The 21,542-nt window shown below is 37.4% G+C and overlaps 1 protein-coding gene and 1 long non-coding RNA gene across 3 annotated transcripts; both read left to right on the top strand.

Annotated features, from left to right (window-relative positions):
* The first annotated feature begins 27 nt into the window (after positions 1–27).
* mrps23 (mitochondrial ribosomal protein S23) lies at positions 28–2,354 on the top strand. Of its 2 annotated transcripts, none has more exons than XM_052575412.1 (5): positions 28–214; positions 460–639; positions 1,336–1,413; positions 1,522–1,645; positions 1,725–2,354. In XM_052575412.1, exons 1-5 carry the CDS (start codon positions 171–173, stop codon positions 1,875–1,877), a joined length of 579 nt encoding a protein of 192 aa, XP_052431372.1. In that variant the 5' UTR covers positions 28–170; the 3' UTR covers positions 1,878–2,354. The 2 variants fall into 2 exon arrangements, with proteins under 2 accessions (XP_052431372.1, XP_052431374.1); XM_052575414.1 differs by having other exon boundaries at positions 31–214; positions 1,728–2,354.
* A 727-nt stretch (positions 2,355–3,081) lies between these two features.
* Positions 3,082–5,343, top strand: LOC127972174 (uncharacterized). Its single transcript, XR_008157018.1, has 3 exons — positions 3,082–3,205; positions 3,446–3,569; positions 4,692–5,343. It is a non-coding gene; the product is annotated as an uncharacterized LOC127972174 (long non-coding RNA).
* The last annotated feature ends 16,199 nt before the right edge of the window (positions 5,344–21,542 follow it).

Here is a 21,542-nt window from a genome sequence, read left to right as displayed (position 1 = left end):
TTTTTTTCCCTCTTCGCATTCTTGTAGTTTGTCTTTAATGGGTACCCGTAGTAACACCGGAAGTCGTGTATCCATGCTGCAACAGAGAGCGTGTAACTGTCACATTTTTCTGACTTTTCTGTGATATTTATTTATATCTTATTACATTTTTGTTATCATAAAGACATATAATGGCTGGAAGTCGACTTGAGAAATTCGGGACCGTGTTTACGAGGTAAGCTTTAGTGACAGCATGTGCTTCTTGAGTTCATTTCAAGGTTAATGACAAAAATATTAAGTATAAAACATGTCTAAGAACAAGAGATTTGCTTATTATAAATTAATTTATGTAATATGAAAGTGTACTGTTTCAAAAACCATTTTAGAATGCCAAGAAAGGAACTAATAAACCAGAGCCATTTCGTGTGACGTTAGTGTATAGTTCGAGGCTGAATGAATGCTTGATTGTTGTTTGTAAAGGGTTCGTGATTTAATGCGAGCTGGAGTCATCAAGCACGAGGAAAGGCCCATCTGGTTTGATGTGTATGCTGCTTTTCCTCCTAAGAGAGAACCTCTCTATGAGAAAGGTGCGAGACCACTGAAGAGACATGCAGCAGATACTGTACCTCAAATCTTATACAAAGAGGATGAAATCCGAGCGTGAGTCCAAACGAACCTCTAATATATCATATTTAGTCACTTGGTTTGGTTTCAACATTATTGCTCTACATATTACTATTATTGTTATTCTGTGCCCTTCATTTGTACTTCACACTTCATATACATGAAACAACAATGTTTGTCATATTTTTATTGATGCATTTATTGTTTTTACTAAGTTTATTTTGAACTTAATGCTATATGCACACACTTTGGGATCAGAAGGAAAATAATACTTTTATTCTGCAAGAACATGCATTGAATTGAAATAAGCAGAGAAACGGTTTCAGTATTTTTAAATAAATGTCATGTTTGAATGATTTCTGAAGGATCACGTTGCACTGAAGACTGGTGTAATGATGCTGAAAAAAATCTGCTTTATATCCCAGGAATAAATTACATTTTAAAATCTGGAAAACTTTGAAAAACATTCTAAGTCTATTTCACAGTGTTATTATTTTTAATGCATTTTGATTTAATAAATGCAGCGTTGGTGAGCACAAAAGATGTCTTTTCAAAAACAACCTGGTCTTAACTGACTCCAGACTGTTTGTAACTTAAAATTACATGTACTAGACTCTAGTGCTGGAAAACCTCTAGCCCATTTTTGGGTCACTGACCTTCCAGTTAAACCTGCATGCATGCTGGACCTTTGCAGTAAACTCACATGACTTTTTTTTTGTTCTTTGGCTTTAGGAAGTTCTTTGAGGTTTATGGTAATGGACCAAGAGCCTTTGAACTCCTCAAGCCCAACTTTGTATCACCATGTCAGAGGCAAGTAATGATAGGAAATTACACATTTTTACAGTACTTTGCAATCACTTTAAATTGAGTTTTCTGTGCTTTTTTGTTTAGTTGTTGTGTTACTATATCTCTGTGTAGGTTTGTAATGAAGTATGGTGAATTAGAAAGCAGAGGGGATTTTGAACCTGAGCTGCTGTTTGAAGAGACTGCAAAAGCGCTGCTAGCAGAGGGCATTTATTTAAGAAAGAGAGGAGGACCTGCGGTGAGTCTGAGAGCTAAATTATTCTTTAGACTAGATGATTTAATTTTGTATTTGTCCATCATGTTTTTTTTATAACCAGCAGGTGGCACCACAGTCTCGGGACCCTTTGCTGAACATGAAGTTGACTGACATGTTGGCAGAGCAGCAAAGAGACACAGACACAGAGACAAATATTCCAGAGAAACAGCCAGAGGCAGAGACGGTGAACCCTGACGGACAGACATCATCATAAATGTCCCCCTTCTCCTCTGTTAGGACAACATAAACTGCACTTGCCTCTAGCACATCAGTGTGCTGGCCAGTCATGCATTTTTGATACATCAAACACTGGGACACAGATATAGTTTGTACAGTTGTGGATACTATGTTAACTCACATGTGTCTTTACCCCTCCTGATGTCAAATGAGTGATGTAGAAGACATGTTTGCACAGTCAAAATGGCTTCGTCTTGAGGTCTTTATAGCCAAGCAGCTGGGGTTTAGTGAATGACTTCATAATACAGATCTAGCAAGTGTTTTCATTTCTGTGAAAAGTGTCTAATGTCTTGCGTAATAAAATATGTGGAGTGTTTAATGAAAGTTCTTTCAAGTCCATTAACGACAGGAGTGGAAAAGCATCTGCATTGTAAATACTCAAAGTGTTATATTTCCCGTCACACCATAAACGTATGATTCATATTGATATTAAACGGTATTATTTTTTACACTACATCCTTGTTGCCTGTGCAGTCTCGCATTTAAATACATCCTCAACAGGATCTTAAAGAAACTTACTTGGGGAAGTTTTTATGCATTTCAGCTTTTAACTGTATTATAAAATTTATGGATAGCTGATCTGCACAGACAACGAATAATTTAATTCAGAATTACCATTGTCATAATTTTTTTTTTTCATTCCTGCATAGGTAACATTAGAATAAAATATTTTGATATCATCCGAGTTATTTAGTAATTGCTCACCCTCTTTACTAAATGAACCCTGCTAAATTAAGATACCCTGCAAGCTTTCATTGCTTGCTTGTGATATAATTGGACACAGAAGATCATAAATATCACAACAAACATGACTGTGAGGTTTTAAAAAGATCAAATCAGGAACATAGAAATGTTCAAATGACCCAGAAATTATTGACAATGCTAGCACTCTGTAATAGCCTAGACATGAATTAAAAAAATAAAATAAAACCCTGAAGACATCCACCATAAAATCTGGCAGAACATGACATTTCTTCCCAATCTAAATGTCTCAAGCAGAGTGGAATATTTTTGTAATATACAATATATAATTTACTGGTCCTTCACTGCTGTCCAAGAGGCTTAATAATTACGATATTAACATTTCGCATGTATTATTTTGTAATGCTAGCTGCAAAGAGTTAAACGGTCCTTTTCCTGTCGACCTCTAGATGGCAGTAATGTGATAACTATCGACACAGGTCGAGTGTGATATTTGTCGGCTGTTCTGTGCACATGCTTCCCTTCATCCTTTTATAGGGCCTGACATACTGAAAGAACATAGAGCTGTCAAACTGTGCATCTTGGATAACATTTTACCCACAGGTCATTTATTTTTGTTCGATGTTGCATTTCAATTCGTGTAATTTTGCCAGCCTTAATGCCTTTTATATGTGTGTGTATGTGTGTGTGTGTGTGTGTTCGATGTTGCATTTCAATTCGTGTAATTTTGCCAGCCTTAATGCCTTTTATATGTGTGTGTGTGTGTGTGTGTGTGTGTGTGTGTGTGTGTGTGTGTGTGTGTGTGTGTTTGTGTGTGTGTGTGTGTGTGTGTGTGTGGTGAAGGACCCAGATGCAGCTGAAATTAGTGAAGGAGAAGCATGAAAGTGTTGAAGGCATAGGTGCGTGACGACTATATGAACACAGCCCTGCTCCTGAACACAACAACAACCCTTTAACAATTACTATGGTAAGCACAGTTCCTCCCTAAATATGTTATTAACACAAAAACATTATAAATTAATAAAGGACCTCAAAATGTTTAGAGTATCACTCTCTTTGCTAATAGTGAGTATGGCTGCACTAGCCATGTTAGAGAAGACTAGGTTATTATCACAGTGGTTATATTTCAGGAACGGTAAGGTTTTTACAGTCTTAGAAGTTGGTTTTGAAACAAACATTAATTGAGAAGTGAAATTAAGAAGTGAACACATTAAAACCACAATGACAAGATTCAACTATAAAGTATATTTGTATGTTACTGTTGTTAGTTTTTTTTTTTTATGCATGTCAGTTAGTCACACGTTTTATAAATGTTTTAGGTTTATACAGTTTATTCATTACAATTCAATATTGCATGCTGTATAAGCTACTCGAACCCAATCTTTTGACTCTTGTCTGATATCATGGGAAAAACTGTTTTTTTTTTTTTTTTTCTGGAAAAAACAATAACGATTTTAATTACAATGACAGCTACAATCGTAAACTTACTACATTAATAATAATATTTAATAATAACTTCTAATTTATTTAACTAAAAACAGTGATAAACATCAGTATATAACTAAATATTTTGCTACAAATTGACTGATGTAAAATACCATTCAAGGACTTTCAGAACACAACTGAATGCTGAAATGAATAAATAACTGTGAACCAATTAAAATAACGGTCCAAAAAACTATGCTAAAGTTAATCAGAATTCTTAACACTATTTAACAAAGAGAGAGAGAGTGTTTGATCGTTGCTTCAGCTCGCTCGGTTGCAAGGCTGCGTACAGACAATGCATTTTAATGCTACAAAGCCACTTGTTGGGGAAAAAAAGCTTTCTTACTACTGAAAATGTAGTTTGCACATTGAATATTGTATAATAAAAATGTTTCAAATGTGCAAACAAGCCACATGAATAATTATAGAATAAAATGTAAAGTTCTTAACTTCAGTAGAGGTCTGGTTCATTTACACATTTTTTATTTATTTATTTATTTTTAATGTCCTGAGAATACAGCCAGCTTATTTGAAGCTCGGCGTCCCTGGCTTTGTCTTCTTCTTTGTTATGTGCTCATAATGAGACATGATCTGTATACACTAGATGTGCACTACTGCTTCTGTCTGGTGGCCAAACATCCCTTTGAGTGCTCCATCACCATAATCAATGGCAGGTTGAGCCGGCTGGGGTTTGAAGACCTTTACACAAACACTGTTTGTTTTACTTCTCCACGGCCATGGAGCTCAGAAGAAAGGCTGCCATCCAGTTGCCCTGGTCAAGGTATCGATTGGGACCCGATTGTTTGTTGTTTTATTTATTTATTTGTTTATTCAGCACTGGAACTCTGGGATCTTCTCCTCTGCATGTCAAGGGCAATTTTCCCCCAGCAGAGCTTGATTTTTCTTGTCCCTGGCCTGCAAAAACTTCAACCTGCTGTGCAGTGCAGGCCTGCTTTACTGATTAATTACATAAAGATGCTTGATGGTTTAAATTAGCCTGGTATATTACTTGAGAGACCTGAATTACTGTACTTGGTATTCCTCTCTCTGCTGAGGTCTGCACAAATACAGGCAGCTTAAAATCTGTAACATAAAATATGATGCATTCCCAATCTGGGCCAAGACGGAGCGTGTTTCAACTATTCTATCTACTCACAAAGTTCACAGTCAAAGAGATGGTTTATGGGAATCTGAAATTTACAGTTTTTGTAAAAACTCAAATTTACAGCCTGATGCCAAAAGTAAACATTAGCAAAACCTGGACCTTAGCTATATAATAATTATTCATATGCAAATTATTTATATGCATAAATAAAAGTAATAGTTTTAATCCTCTGTAATATCTTTATATATTATACCTTTAAAGGGGTCATATGGTGTTGCTAAAAAGAACATTATTTTGTGTATTTGGTATAATGCAATGTGTTTATGTGCTTTAAAGTAAAAAAAACACGTTCTTTTCCACATACTGTACATTATTGTTGCTCCTCTATGCCATGCCTTTCTGAAACGCATCGATTTTTACAAGGATCATTGATCTGAAAAGAGAGTTGTGCTTTGATTGGTCAGCTATTCAGTACGTTGTGATTGGCCGAATACCTCAAGCGTGTGACTGAAATGTTACGTCCCTTAACATACTGTGATGCTGTGTCCTGGAGCGACGAGACAAAAACAATAAAACCCATTACAAACAAGGCATTTTTTGCATTCAGTGGGGACATAATTACGGTTTATAATGACTTATATTGTATTTTTATGCGTCGTGTTGCAAACACTCCAAAGAGAAAGAAAAACTTGAAATTGCATATGACCCCTTTAATGATGTTTTGCTTACATGCTTTTATACAGTACAGTATATAATGTATTATAATGTAGGTTAATTATATCCGAGAACATACAACTCTTTGTAATGTATTATGAAACGTGCAGTGGGTTATGCAATCTTAAGTAAAATGCTCCTAATCTTCCAATTAGGAGTCCTTTATAGTGGACCTATAATGCATTATAATGATTCATAATTATAAATCTTTTCCTTAGTAACAGTAGTAAATGACAGCAGTTATACTCAATTACAGAACTTGAATCTTTAAACTTTAGCCCCATAATGCATTGCAGTCAAGTCACCTTTATTTATATAGTGCTTTTAACAATACAGATTGTGACAAAGCAACTGAACAGCATTGAATAGGAAAATAGTATGCCAATAATGCAAAAAGGCAGTTCATCATTGAATTCAGTGATGTCATCATCCAGCTCAGTTCAGTTTAAATAGAATCTGTGCAATCAAGTCGACGATATCGCTGGAAATTAAGTGTCCCCAACAAAGCAAGCCAGAGGCGACATTATAGTTATGTTCTGCTTACATGTTTTAATGCATTATAGAATTTAAAATAGTTGCATAGGTAACAATGCATTATAATGTATTTTGATGGCTGTTTTTACAAAGAGGTACTTTAAACGGTTTGTAAAGTAAAACATTTACAGATCATTTTATTTATTTATAGTAAAATGCTTGTAAACTTATTCTTTATTAATGCTTTGCCACTTTAAAGAGTTCAAGCACAAAACCAAGTATCTGTAGAACCTATAATGTATTTTTTTTAAAATCTCAAATAAGCCAGCACTATACTTTGTAATACGTACCATTAAAGATTGATATATGAAGTCACTAATTGTTTTTTTATAATATGGAGAAAACTCATCTAAATTTTAAGTTAAATGTTGTTAGAAATGAAAGAATGAACCTGTTAACCAAGTGAAACACAAAAGAACTCCAGTGCTGCCATGTACATGTTGCTGTTTATATCACTATTGCACTGTCGGGATATACAATAGCCTGTCTAAAGTCATAAGAAAGACATGAAAAATACAGTATTTAGGCCAGTTTAGTTCTCCTAAAAGCCTCAGTTTAAACTGTCAGGCATCTCAGTTGACCAGGCAAAGGGTTAAAGGCTCTCCTGCGGAGTTCTGCCTCTTCACCGTCAACACGTGCGATCCAGGTCAATGCAATTTGCTCTGCGGGCGAGTTCATTTTCACATGGCATTGAAATGCACGGCCATACGCGCCGCCTGCTTTGCCTCAGGTCTGTTTCCTCTCTTCTGTCACCTAGAGCTAACCTTTCAAATGATACAATTCTAAATAATTGGCCTTGATAATTAATCCTTGTGAAATGGTTTTCTAACAAGCCTAAATTGCATTTAACAGTATTTCACTTAAGCTGTGCTTTTTCAAATCAGAGCTGGAAGCTCACAATTAAAAGCCTCGGGGGATAGAACAGAGCCCTAAGTGCGACTGTACCCATGTGGTGTGTTCATGTCATAACTTGCTCCGTCCTTGCAATTTAGACCCTTATGTTGTTGATTACTGTAATGAACTGACAATATACAGTGACATTTTTTTTTACAAAGCTATAAATCAAAAGGGAAGTATTGGTTTTACAAAAAAAAAAAAAAAAAAAAAACCACTATCTTAGTCTTTCTACTTCAAAATGTTATGTTTATGACCGTTCACACGAAAATGAAAATATGCTGAAAATGTACTCACCCTCAGGCCATCCCAGATAAATGACGTTGTTTGTTCACTGGAACAAATTTGAAAATATTTAGCATTTCATCACTTGCTCAACAATGGATACTCTGCAGTGAAAGGGTGCCGTCAGAAAAACGTCCGATAAAAACGTCGCAATAATCCATAAACCGTGTGTTTGCAATTTAAACAAATCCCTCTGCTTTCTCCAGTGAGAACTCATCTCGCCTGAATCAGGAGAGAAATATGCTCATATCAAGCACTGCTAAAGTTCTAAACAAATATGTCTGTGGCTTATGATGTGACAGGATAACAGGGAATGGACCTTTTCACTGGAGGAAGTGTAATTATAAATTAGTTTTAATTAAAGGTAAAACACCTTGATGGATTGAAACATACAGCTTTCTACTTCACTAAAAGTTAATGGATAGACTGGAGTCAAGTGAATTACTTGGGGATTATTGAGATGTTTTTATCAGCTGTTAGGACTCTCATTCTGAAGGCAACCGTTCACTGCAGAGGATCAACTGGTGAGCGAATGATTAATTGCTAAATTCCTCTAAATCTGTTCCTATGAAGAAACAAACTAATCTAGGATGTCTTGAGGTTGTGCACATTTTCAGCAATTGATTTATTGGCTGAATTAGTCAATAAATTCAATGTTTTACTAGTTCCTTTCTAATTATTTGGTAGATTTACTAGCAATTCCTGAGTGAAAAGTTTTTTTCAGTGACTCGTTTAACATAAACCGAGCACACGGGAGTCAGCGTTTGGTGTGGTCGGGGCATTCTGTGGTTATGCTTCCTGTTTTTTGAGCCCCCTACAGGGTCTGTGAGTTCTGCTATACCGTACCCCAAAGGTGCAGGTGAGCCCAGACTGATCTGAGATCAGAGACGCAGCCACGGGCGAGCCCTCTTACATGATTCCATGTCCTCAGGCAATGAAGTCTGAGCCGAGCTTTGGAGGGGCAAGAGGTGTAAAGGGATAAATGGAAACCGAATTCAACAGGCTGCCGCCAAGCGTGGCACTTTCTTCTCCCTGACAGAAGCTGTTCAAGGCATGTTTTTCCTTTCTTATCTTCTTTTTTAATCCTTCAAGGACAGGAAGAGCTCTAATGGGAGACTAAATCATGTGACATCTACCCATTTTTATGCAAACTACTTGAGACTTTTTGAAAGAGCCCTGCTTTGTGGGATTTAACCCATCACTCTTGGTTCTGAGTGGAAGACTGGTGTTATTGACACCACAAGCACCTTTCTAACCCTTCAACACACTCATTTGGATGTGCGAGACAACTCAGTCTCATTCCGCCTGAATCCTTTATTATAATTTCCGGACCTTCATCAAGTTTTTGGCTGGTACATTTGGTTTAGGGATTCAGATCATATTTTTTCACAAAGAGAGTCACTTGCACAACCGGAGCTGTTAATTATGATTGGTTTGTTATTGCTCACCAGAGCATAACAAATCGCCATTATGTTGTTTTGCTGAGTCTAATTTAATTGTAACAAAAGTAATTATCCCTCATTTATATTGATGCCATAAGCAGAAGTAAGAGAGCACCTGCTGCCATAAGCCTGTTGTTTACTAAAAATAAACCAGGCCTTGTGTTCTTCAACATACAGTACCATATATCAAGAATGTCCTCTCCCTCTTTATATTTTCAGAAAGATAGATATGTTCAGTATGCACTGTTTTGGGGTGAGCTGTATAAAAAAAAAATCGCAAGTAAGGTTGACAGTTTCTTAAAATGTGCATGTTTTTGCACACATTTTTAAGAATCATTGGTAAAAAATAAGTTAAAATCGCTTAACTTAAATGCAACCCAGAATTCCTTGCATATCTGATGCAGTGGTACTTAAAATAATCTAATAACAGTCAACTGAACAATTTTTCACAAAATAAATGCATTTATATTTCAACCAACCCAACAATTGTGAAGAACTAAATGCATGCTCACTAAAAGTGAGACAAAAAAATATGTGAAGAAAACAAGATACCTTTCTGCATCTACTGTACTGACCCCAACACTTGGTGCACCAAACCCTGGAACGGTAACAGTCGGTGGCTATTTTTCAGAATCAAATGAATCATTCTGAGTAGACTGTTAACTCCAGGCATTGAAAAACAAGTTATTAAAATAGTCAACATCAACAAAAGCAACACTGCAAATAAGACTGGAACACTGTGAAAAGTGCAACATAATTCATTATCCATCCCCCGGTGCATGCTGGGAACACCGGCATTGTAAAGCAGGTTTTAAAATATGCTACTTTCTGGATAAATTGTACAAGGTTTTGCACTTTAGAATCAATACTTAAGTCATCACACAGACAAATCCTTAAAGCTTTCACTTCTACATGCATGAATTAAGTTCAAAAGTAGAATATGCTTAATATTTTGAAGTTCATGCTTGAACTGAGTTCTTTTCTGCTATATTTAAAAAAAAAACTAAAGAGAAGTTGCTTTGGGGAATGTCAAAATCTGATCGAGTGACTTCTTATTTTCTACATAAACCTCTCCCCGTTGACTTGTATCTCATCCGGCGTATTTTGACCGAGGTAGAGGAGAAGAGCCAGGTCTTCCCTCGTAATTTCCTGTGTGACTTATTGAATAGCAATGAAGCCTATTTTTCCATGAGAAATGTGCAGTAAAAATAGACAAACACCTGGGGCTAGTCCATTCAGAGCACCGCCAATTACTACACCTACCAAGCTGAACGACACTGATCGTCCCTGAAAAGTTCTACCCATCCTTAACACTGATTTGTATTCAGTGTCTTGACTATTAGCCTACTCAAGTATGAATGTAGAGGACATCTTTCCATAGCACCAGCTTTGCCCAGGGGGACGCTTAAAAGATCCCAATGTATGCGGTGAAGGCTGTTGTTCTGGGCATTGTTTCATCTGATGGCCCCACCAATATGACAACCCCCACCCTGGAATCTCAGCAACATTTTGCCCCCGTAAGAAGGTGTCAATAACAGGCTCCAGTCACCCAATCTTCAGGCCTGCTCGTCTCCGCAGGCTTTTTCCGGGAATGCATCCTTCAATGTTCATTCTATATTAATGTTTGTCAGGAGTGATTCTCGTGCTGTCTGGGTTGGAGGATTGACTGAAGACACTCGGAGAGCTGCATAATGAGAATCTTTAATATCGTCTCCCTGTCTCCCTTCGCTGCAGATGAGATTGTTTGGGGCTAAACTAGCGAATGCGCTAAAATACTATTTATTTTCTGATGGGCCTGTGGCATCTCTCGGTTTCTCTCTCTCTCTCTCTCTTCTCCATTTCCTCTGTCCGTGAGACCTGAGTGCTCATGTGAAAAGTTTGCATCGCTAAAGAGGAAGAGGGAAATAACCTTGGGGGAGTAATTTGACTCCGTCACTTGTCTCCGTCTGACAGAAGAGGCGATTACGCTCTCAGAACTCGAGTGTTTGCAAATACAGTATTCACGTACAGTTGGGCTCGGGCAGCTGTGTAATCACCCCCCTAAGTAATGTGACACTTTCTTGCTGCAGTAATAAGGGAAGGAGATTTGAAATTTTCTCTCTCATCCTCCCATGAATAACATTAAAAATGGAAACCGTCCGAAGCGGAGGACGGTGATGAAGCCCCTCGTATTAATTATGGCTTTAAATAAATAATGCATCCTCGTCTGGATCTATTCTCTTCCGCTCGTTCATCCGCCCTCTTCATCTCGCTCTCATCCACAGTTCAGCACTTCTGATCGATCCTTCAAGGACGGTGGGAGATTGGATGATGGCCGAGACACACTTTCTTCCGGAGGCTTGAGAATTTCAGTGGAAGTGCTTTTTCTTCCTTTGTTCCTGGAATTACCACAGAATTGATCTGAAAAATGCACCAATTTTTAAAAGGAAAAAAATATATGTATTGGCAGGGAGACGATAGGCATCAGAAACTGAAAATAACTGACTCATACATAATTTTTCAGCTCATATTTTTTAATTTTTTCAATTTATCATATTAGTTGGAATTAGCTTTGACATGTTTCAAACAGCCCAGTGATACAGAGAGTTGAAATCAAGTCATCTAATCAGCAAAACAACATGGCCTGTTTGGGGTGTTACATTTTTTGTTGTTGTTTGTCTTTATGTCTAAAGCTGGCAGAAATGCTATTATTGAAGCCGTATTTTTTACAGTTTAAAGTAATTTTATCTTAATAAATATAATTTAAAATGTAATCTATTCATGTTGTTGCAAGATCTTTCAGAAATCATTCTAATATGCAGATTTGGTGTAACTATTATTGTCTTAATATTTTTGTGGAAACTGTGATGCATTGTTTTTCAGGATTCTTTGATGAATAGAAAGAACATCGATGATTTGAAATGAAAATTTCAAATTTCTTTTGTAAAATTATAAACGTCTTTAATAATCAGTTACTATTCAGAGTAGAAAATGAACTCCAGGCTCTGCAAAACAAACACCAAACAACATCAACAAAAACACTGGCTTGCAACCAAATAAATTATTCATGCCCCGGAGCATGCTGGGAACACCTGCTTTGTGAAGTTAAACAGATTTTACTTCATTTTTATGAAGTACTCAAATTTGTGGAATGACTATACAAGATTTACCACTTTGGAAACAATACTTGGTGAAATCTCGTTATAAATATCTAGGGGAAGTTAAAAAAAACATAATCAGCTCTGTTTGAGAGTTATTTATTTATTGTCCCCTAAGATGAACAACACATGAGACAGAAAAACAGTACTGCTGTTGATAAAAAATTTATGGAATGTGACATTTGTCTCAACTGATACTGACTTAATTTAAGATTTATATTTTTATGTTTAAGACTAGAGAACTATAGGCTTAAAGTGTATTGGGTTTTGTCCTGCACACACTCTGGAGCTGAGCAGGGTTAATGGTAGACAGCTAGTGAGGCCAGCAGGGGGCGCTCATCCGGGGACTTGCCCCTGTATGGTCATGCAAAAAAGCACTGTTTAGCTGTTAAACCTCTGGATTCATGTTGAACTTTTGTCAGTTCAATATAACACTATTAAACGAAAGGAACTTGTATACAACACATAAAATCATAGCAGTTTGCATTTATTGTAAGAGCCTTTGTCCAGTTTACTTCCATGACCAACTTCATTGTAAAGGTCTTTATATATATATATATATATATATATATATATATATATATATATATATATATATATATATATATATATATATATATATATATATATAAACCTTTATTAGGTTTTGAGGTCATCTGTAAACTATAAGTTGACAAAATGAACATTTAGCACATATTTTCCCCAGCATATGCCTATCCCAGCAAAACACACAAAAAAATATTGGTCAATAATTTTACTTTAATGGTCCTATGCAAATTTCCTGACAATAAAATGCTGTCAGTTTGGCTCAAGGATTCAAGCTAAACACTCTTGGCTAATAGAAATATGTCCAGCTCCAACAAAGAAAACTAAGATTTAAAGGTGAACATTAAGAATTGTGCTGATAATAATCCATATTCATTTTCCAGCAAGTATTTGAAAGGCTTAAATCGATGTGGACATTGTTACACCAGATCTACAAGATTTCCCTTTAAACGCTTTTTTGATTCCAAGCTCTTTGTACAGATCGGCTCAGCAGGTTTTTCCATTTTTCACATATGTGTCTTCGCTTTGTTATAATTCTCCTTTAAGTGCTGCTGATGTCAAGCCTTAAATCTCCCAGATTCATTGTCAGATAATTCAGGACGGCCTTTGTATTTGGCTGTCACTGTCTGCAGTCAAAGAGCTGGCCCTGTCTTGACACATCACACGTTCAGCCGCTTTGCCTTCAGTGTAGAGAGGGCGAAGGAAGACAGGAAAAGGCTTGTCGTGGGCCGAATGGATAAAGTATGAAAGAGAAATGAATAAAAGAGGAACCACCTCCTCCTTTCTCTTCTCAGCACTGGTGCATAGTTGAGGTTGTCTGTGATAATCTTATCGTGCTATGATGGCGAGCGGACGGGGACAAAAGAGGCCGAGGCACGTTGAAGGTCTGATGGGTTGCTGATTGCAAAGCTGTCCAGCGAAAGAGACAGTTGCCATGGAAATGATGAATGACACGTGTCCCACCTGATAGGACGGGCACAGCAGTGGAGTGATGAATAGGAACATTTGTGTATGAGAGAAGATGAACAGCTTTAGGGCTTTTTTGTAGCAGTTTTCATGCCACACACACACACACCAAGTAGTAATGGAAGTTTCAGTGTGGGAAGTTCAAAAGTTGTAGTATATGATCGTAATATGATTCTAAAGTGATCATTTGGTAAAATGCATGTCCATTTATGTAAATAGCTACATTTTATTTATGGTTTATCATTTATAACTATTATTTTATATTATTATTCTCTTACTTTTTGCTTTCATTTGTTTATTGTAAAGTGATGTGACTAATTTTCATAAGTACAAATACTATATTAATAAACCTTATATTGAGTAGTAATGTATATATGTTAATTATATGATATAATATACACCACTGTCTGACATGAATAGATCTTGTTTCTATGTTTTACCAGAGAACACAGTGCCAGATCTCTGTCTTTTAGCATATTTCCCTCATTTTGCAAGTACAAGGACAAAGCGATCGGGGGAAGGGTGTGTTTGTGAACACAACAGACACAATATGGCCTCCGGTCGCCTCCTCAGCGCTGACGGTGATAAATGAGTCTGGAAAAATGTGCAGCTTCACAGCGAACTCACTCACAGCTGCAACTTGAGGAGGACTTTTCAGGTATTTTTAGAGAGCTTTTCTCCACTCTTTCTCTTACTCTCCTCACACTTCTCTTAGTGTCTCGAGTGTTTATCTCCAGGTGAGGAAGCAGGTTCGGTCGCTCAGCCAACCCGGGAAAAAAGCGCTCACTGAACATAAACTAATTCTGGGCTCACTTCAGAGAATTGTTTCCTTCATTAGGGAAGCTAAAGTGTGGTGTTCATCTCCCTCTGATTGCTATTTGGAGGTGCTTGAGGGGCCCAGACTCCCATTAGCCTGATGAGGAGCTTACTCTGCTAACCCAGCTATATAGGACAAATTACATACATACAGTATGTGGGTGGCTGGATTCATATATTTGACTTCAGCGGTGTATTACAGGAAAGAAAATCAGTGTACGGTATTGTTATAAGAGGAAATGAGTTCTGAGTTCACTTGTTCTTTCTTATCTTTGAGCAATAGATGTTTTAAGAAGTTTTTATGAGTGGGAGGATTGATTTAGAGCTCAGAATTTTCCCTTCAAGCTTATGAAACCACAATCGCTTAAAGAAATATTGTCTCAACTGGCAGCGCTGGTGGCAAAATGCTGAATTTCCACAAAAACATATCTCCTTTTCTTTAAAAAAAAAAGTAAAAATCTGGATAACTGTGAGGCATTTTCAGTGAATGAGTCCAATCTGTAAATGCCAATAGCCACAAGAGATAAACAATGTGCCTGAAAACATGACTATAGAGTGAATAAATAACTTACTAACCTTATAATGTATGTGCAAAGTTATATCCAATTTTACAACTTTGTTGCAATGACATAACACCTAAAAATAAGAACAGCTTTCATTTTAACTGATTTTGTAATACACACACACACACACACATATATATATTCCAGAGTTAATTACACTGCAGATGTTGTTGGCTGTTTCTTTGTATCTATCCTTAATAAACAAATGAATTAAAAGTCTAAGGAAAACTATTTAAATCAAAAGAAAAAAAACACTCATAAGCTCTACAGTGCTCTTCATGAACAGGACCACAGAGGGTAGGTATCCACTTTTCAACATGCATTGTTGTAGTTTGACGTTTATCTTCATTGCAATCCTTCTCTCCCCACTTCCACACGGTATCCAAAAGTGGCCCATCACATCCGATCATAGCTCGCGCCGGCTATGGCACCAGCACACTGGCAGACTGCAGAAATAGACTCATTGAGTATCTTCAGGGTTGATCAATATTTAATGTGGCCTTTAACAAGATCAGATTTAGCAAAGATATTCTGCTCTCCCTCTTGCACGAACATGGCTGCTCTGGCCTTGGGGTGGAGTAGAGGAGGAGAAGTGCCAAGAGCCCTTTGGGTTTTATTAATATGAGTGCTTGACCTGTGTCTGCCCGACACACTATGCTGAGCTGGGAATACATTTTTCCTTTTAAAGTCCAGCTCTTGCTTGAATTCCATGGAGCAACAGTCGGAGTATTTGTTCAAAAAGAAGAACGTGTTTGACTTCACTGAATCTTAATGGTCATTTCTGCACCTGTGGCATTTTCTTAACCAATGAGCCTCACCATAATGGAGTCATCAATTCATCTGCAGCTCGAACCTTAATCACTTCGTATCCCACAGTGCTCTTTTTATGCAAGCGGCGAGATAACTCAAATGTCTGGATACTTCAAAGTCAAAAGTTTGAAATAATTAAGATGTTTTATGTTTTTCAAGAAAAGTATCTTATGCTGCATGCTTATTTGATTTGAAATAGCAAGAGTAATATCGTTAATTAACATTATTAGCGTTTTTGATCTTAAACTATTTTAAAATGTAATTTATTCCTGTGGTGAAAAGCTGAATTTTCAGCAGTTATTACTCCAGTCTTCAGTGTCACATGATCCTTCAGCATTTTAGAATGATGTCTGAAGGCTCACGAGAAACAGCTTTTCCATCACGGGAATAAATTACATTTGAAAATATATGAATATATATATAAAAAATAAAAAAACTGTGATTAGCACACATTCTCTAGACACAACAGGTGCCTATGCATTGAAAATAAAAGGAAGTAAAACAAATGCTGAATAAAAATAAGTGCAATATTCTGGTTGTGTAAAGACAGGCATCTTCTGCCAAATCCATAAAAAGCAATCAGATAAGGGTAGGACCTGTTAGGATAACTCCCCTGACCCTTGTCTCTCAGCGTCACCCCTGGAAGAATAGCAGAGACGTCTGTTCTGCAAAGCCAGAGCTTCACATTCATATTCTATTCATAAAGGTAATGCAGGCCGTCTGGCTCTTGATGATCACCTGTGGCCTCCTCTTCTGAGCACCGAGCCAAAGGCGGGGGTACAGAGGGGGGTACTATGGGAAGGTTGGGGTGGGGGTGGGGGTGGGGGGATTGATCAAATTTGAACGTGCTGATGCCTCCGTAAACGAATCACTCGTCTCGTCGATCAGACCTTTACACAAATAATACATCCATCAGCTTGTCGTTTCCCCTGCCCTCTTTACCGTTATCTCCTCCCGAGGCGGTCAATATCCTCAGGGCCCTGATCAGATCACAGCGGTTCCATATTTAATAAAGCCCTCCCAGCAGCCGGGCTTCTGCCTCATCCCAGACCCACATTCATTTCCATTATAATTACCTGAGCTTCTCCCCAACCCCCCCACCACAACCTGCCCGAGCCCTGGACCAGAATCCAATCTGTGCCATCGCCCACAGTAAATCTGGCCCATATAAATAATAATGTGCGTGCAAATGAAATGCGAAAGATTACATTTGGTCACATGAAGGAGGGTGGAAGACCTTAAGGGGTGAAGGCTCCGCGGTGTATCCTGGATCGAAGAAATATCTGAAGGTTAATTTGTTTTGATGCCGCTGGCAAAATCTTTGGGGCCCATCTCATTGTGGAGTGACATCAGTGTCGCGGTTAAAGGGACGGGGGACTAGAGGGTGAGGTTAATGGCAATGGTGCGTGTTGGTGGCTACACATGAGAGAAAAACATGGGACTAGATCAGACAAGAAAATATAAAAAATTATATTGATTTTTAAATGGAATGCTTATGCTTAATCTCGTAATTGTCAGTACTTTTTTGTAACTTGAAATACATGCAATGTTTTGTAAATATGTATGTATATGTATATGTGTTTATATATATATATATATATATATGTGTGTGTGTGTGTAAATATGTATGTGTTAAATATTAAGATGAAGGCTGCATTGGATCAGAAATAGTAAATACAGCACTAAGAAATATTATTACAATCAATTCAAATTATTACAATCAATTCTAATAATGGTTTTCTATTTTTATATATTTAAAAAATTAAAATGTATTTCTTGGTGACAAATTAGAATTTTCAGCCCGTTACTTCAGTCGTCAGTGTCACATGATCCTTCAGAAATCATGCTAATATGTATATATTATATTTACATATAAATATTTGGTGCTAAAGAAACATTTCTTAGTATTTTTTATGATCGGGATCATTTAAAATGAACTAGTTGAAGCAGAACAGGGATTCAGTATTATTCAAACTTAACACACTTTATACATTCATATGAATGTTAAAAAAATAAATAAAACATCTCGCTGTTGATTTTAAAAACTCAGTGGACGCATCATTTGTCTACTGCTCCACAGATTGCATTCAATTTCAGACTATAACAGCTGTCAATATAATGCACTTTGGCCCGAGTGGAGGCTTTCTAAATAAACTGTTTATGTCTATCCAAATGTCTGTTCCCTGGCAGGCATGTTTTCTTTCCTATAACAGTTCATCTTAAGAGTGCTATTGTAAACACACGGCCTATGGTCTCTTCTTCAAACTCAATTAACTTGTCCGAGTCAAGCCTGTAACACACCACCTTGTTGAGACCCAGTAATGCCAACACACATATACACACCCAAACACATCCTATAATTGCCGACTTCACTTTAGCGCATCTATTTCTTGTGGAATATCGATCGACTATATTTTGACTCTTTACAGCACAAGAGTTATTTAGGCTTTCTATGTACGAAGCTATTCCCCAAATCCTTTGATTGCAAAAGATTGATTCCTCTGTTCTTTATCCTAATGATGATGTTGGATACTCTTACACAAAGACTTTGATAGATGAAAGACGGCCAGATAGATACACAGCATGTCATACGATAAGCTTTTCTGTTTTTCTTTGAGACCAGTTTATAATGTGGCAAATCTCTACAGAGAAACAGCGTCATGACAAAAGATCTGGGTTTGTGTCAGCAATTCCTGAAGTCTTGCAATCAAATGCCAAACATGATTAATACCCTGAGTGGTAAAAGGGAAAGTGGGTAGACAGAGACGAGGAATAGAACGAGAGCGAGATGGGAGAGGAACTATCACTGCTCAAGATAATTTACTTGAGGGACAAGCGAAATCTATTCAGGAAGCGTTGCTGGATTAGTAGAAACTGTCTTTAATTAACAGTGACACTGTGCAACCTGTTCCATACGAGAGGAATACCAAATATTTAACTCTCTGATCTCATTATAGAAATAAACACATGGTGTGCACATTGACAACGGCTGTTGACTGTGCCAAAAACGTGTCCAATCATGGATCCTATCCTCCACAGAGTCTTACTCATGCAAGCATTCGCTTTCCTATTATAAATGCAACTACAAAGCATCGCTAATGGCTTCTGAATTATTTACTCCGGATACATTTTTAGCTCTCCATAAAGCCTCGGCAATGGCTTGTTCTGTCATTGCAGATTGTGTAAATTGATTTTCTTTTACTTGTTTTTTCTGGATTGTTTTGATTGCAGAGCTTTAACTGACACCCACTTCTTTCTCCAGTCTTTTTGCTTTGTTTCATCACCGGTTGAATATTTTATTTTGCAGGTGAATCATAATGTAGAATGGAAATAAAGTACGCCATTTTAGTGCAAAAACCTGCATCTTATCCACTAATCATCTGCAATCCAGTTTAATCAGGTGCTAAATACCGCTGTGGTACATTTACATTTAAAGTCATTCTCATTCATTTCAGCACAAACGTGCCACCTTTGAGTTTAAATTGTGCATATAATAGATGGCATTTTATTCCCAAAACAAAAAATTAGCACTTGACTGTCAGCGCAAAGCAGGAAGTAAGCTAAATTTGGTTTAAAATAGTCATTTATGTGCATTTCTAGCAATCGTGTCGGCAGTAATTAAACAAGTGATGGAGTAAATCAAACATACATCAACACACGGTGTACAAAAGCACACTTTCCAAGTATATCCAGTCCCAGTAAAGTATGGCATATCATGGTAGCAAGAGTTGTGCTTCCCAAATTGCAGTCAGCACTGAATTTGTGGGCATGTTTGTGCTGTTACCTGATTTGCATAATTCCTTTAGTGAATCAAATAATGCAAATAAACCATGCAATCATTCATAGTGAAAACCTTGATGCTGTCCAATGCATAATAACACCAACACTGATTGGTTGTTTTATTCTTCATTATGACTTGCGGTTTGACAGTGTTAGTGAAGAACAAAGTAATGACATTATGACTTATCTGCGATGTACAGGAAATGTGACAGTAAGTAATGCGGTGGTATGTTGATTCCTGGTACTACAAACCTAACACAGCCTGTGTTCCCCCGAAGTTAACATCTGCAAATTCATTGGAAATCGTCGATTATAGAATTGTTTCAATTTGGGTAGGGTTTGCTGTTTAGTGATGCAATTACCTATGAGGATGTATAATTGTATATGAAACCTCATAAGGGGAAGGATTTATTTCTCTCTTTTCAGGAAATTATATTCAGGTGTTTGCATTGCCTACTTGACTTTCCCAAAGAGTCGAGTTTTGGCTATTTTATCCACTGCTGGTAGATGCTGTACCATTTGGCTGCACCATCTTTATCATTCAAACATTCAGAAGAAGTATCCATGTACTTAAAGTTTGCAAACAGCATTTAATTTGATTCTTATTTTATTTTTTACCACACTTACAAGCATAAAAAGAACATTTATTGGCTCAGAAACAGTGCAAATACATCAGATAACAAATCCCACTTCTGATGATTCGAGCGGCTGCTATTGAAATGAACGAGAATGCTAAAGGAATGTGCTTATAATTGGCAAAGATACTCATCTACAGAAATATTACTGTTATTTTATTCAAGAGAGGCTCTGTGACTGCCAACTTTCTTTAGAAACATGCTGAGTTAATACGAAGCATCACCAATGCGCCGCTGACTGACATGAGAACTAAATGCATATGTAAATGAACAAGTCTTCAGTCAGCGATTTCTCAGCATCACACGGCTTTCACGTAAGCGGGCTAGGAAAGTCTGAAAATAACTCTCTTCTGTATCAAGGAGATCTAAATGTGTTTAACTTACAAATGAAGTTTGCCAGTGCATCAGCATACTATTTCACTGGCGCTAATGAGAGCTGAAGAGAGGCTAGAGGGGCTTTGTGGGGTCTAACATGCCAACTGTGGAATATGCAAACTAAGCCCAAGTCAGGAGCGCATCAGATTGGCCATGCACAACAAATTTGCATGCAAGCCCAAACAGTGCTGCTCTTGGGTTGCTGCGACGTCGCCCGCCGTGCCACCGCAGTCCCCAAGAGTCAATGTAGCTTGATTACACTTCACACTCACCAAATTATAATGCAAATAACGTTCCAGCCATTAACCATGCAAACCGCTTGAAATGTGCACGTGTCCCTACGGTGTGTGATGTAAATTGCTATGTCACATTAAAAGTGACACCGGTAATTCTGCACATTGTGAAGTTATTGGGTGCCAGATCTTATGAGCCGTTGTGACAGCTATGCAGATGAGTGCATTTTGCCGTACAGAGTCAATTTGACACAGTCACAGGAGAGAGATTGCTTTTTTTAAGCATAATGAAAGCACACAAATTAAGAAATTACCTTTGAGCAAACCCAGCACTCCTCCCCATCTCGCCGGAAACCCTACAATTTCCGTAGCGTCAGAATGGCCTCAGAATTAGTCCGACTAAGAATTATTTGACATTCATGTTCATTCATTTCTCATTTAACCATAACCGAATGATTTGAATATGGCCAGCTGAGAGGATTTATTAGAGGTGAGGAGAGTCTTTCCTACCTTCATATGCAGGATATGACTGCCATAAGCTTAGTTAGGCCATTTATTATCGTTTTCTTTTTCAGAATTGGGTGTTTTTTGGATGCTTTAATATGCCAGAGGTGGATTTT

Source organism: Carassius gibelio, chromosome B15 (assembly GCF_023724105.1).
Source record: "Carassius gibelio isolate Cgi1373 ecotype wild population from Czech Republic chromosome B15, carGib1.2-hapl.c, whole genome shotgun sequence".
Taxonomy (NCBI): domain Eukaryota; kingdom Metazoa; phylum Chordata; class Actinopteri; order Cypriniformes; family Cyprinidae; genus Carassius; species Carassius gibelio.
The sequence above is the reverse complement of the archived record's forward strand: the minus strand, read 5'-3'. Positions and strand labels throughout refer to the sequence as shown.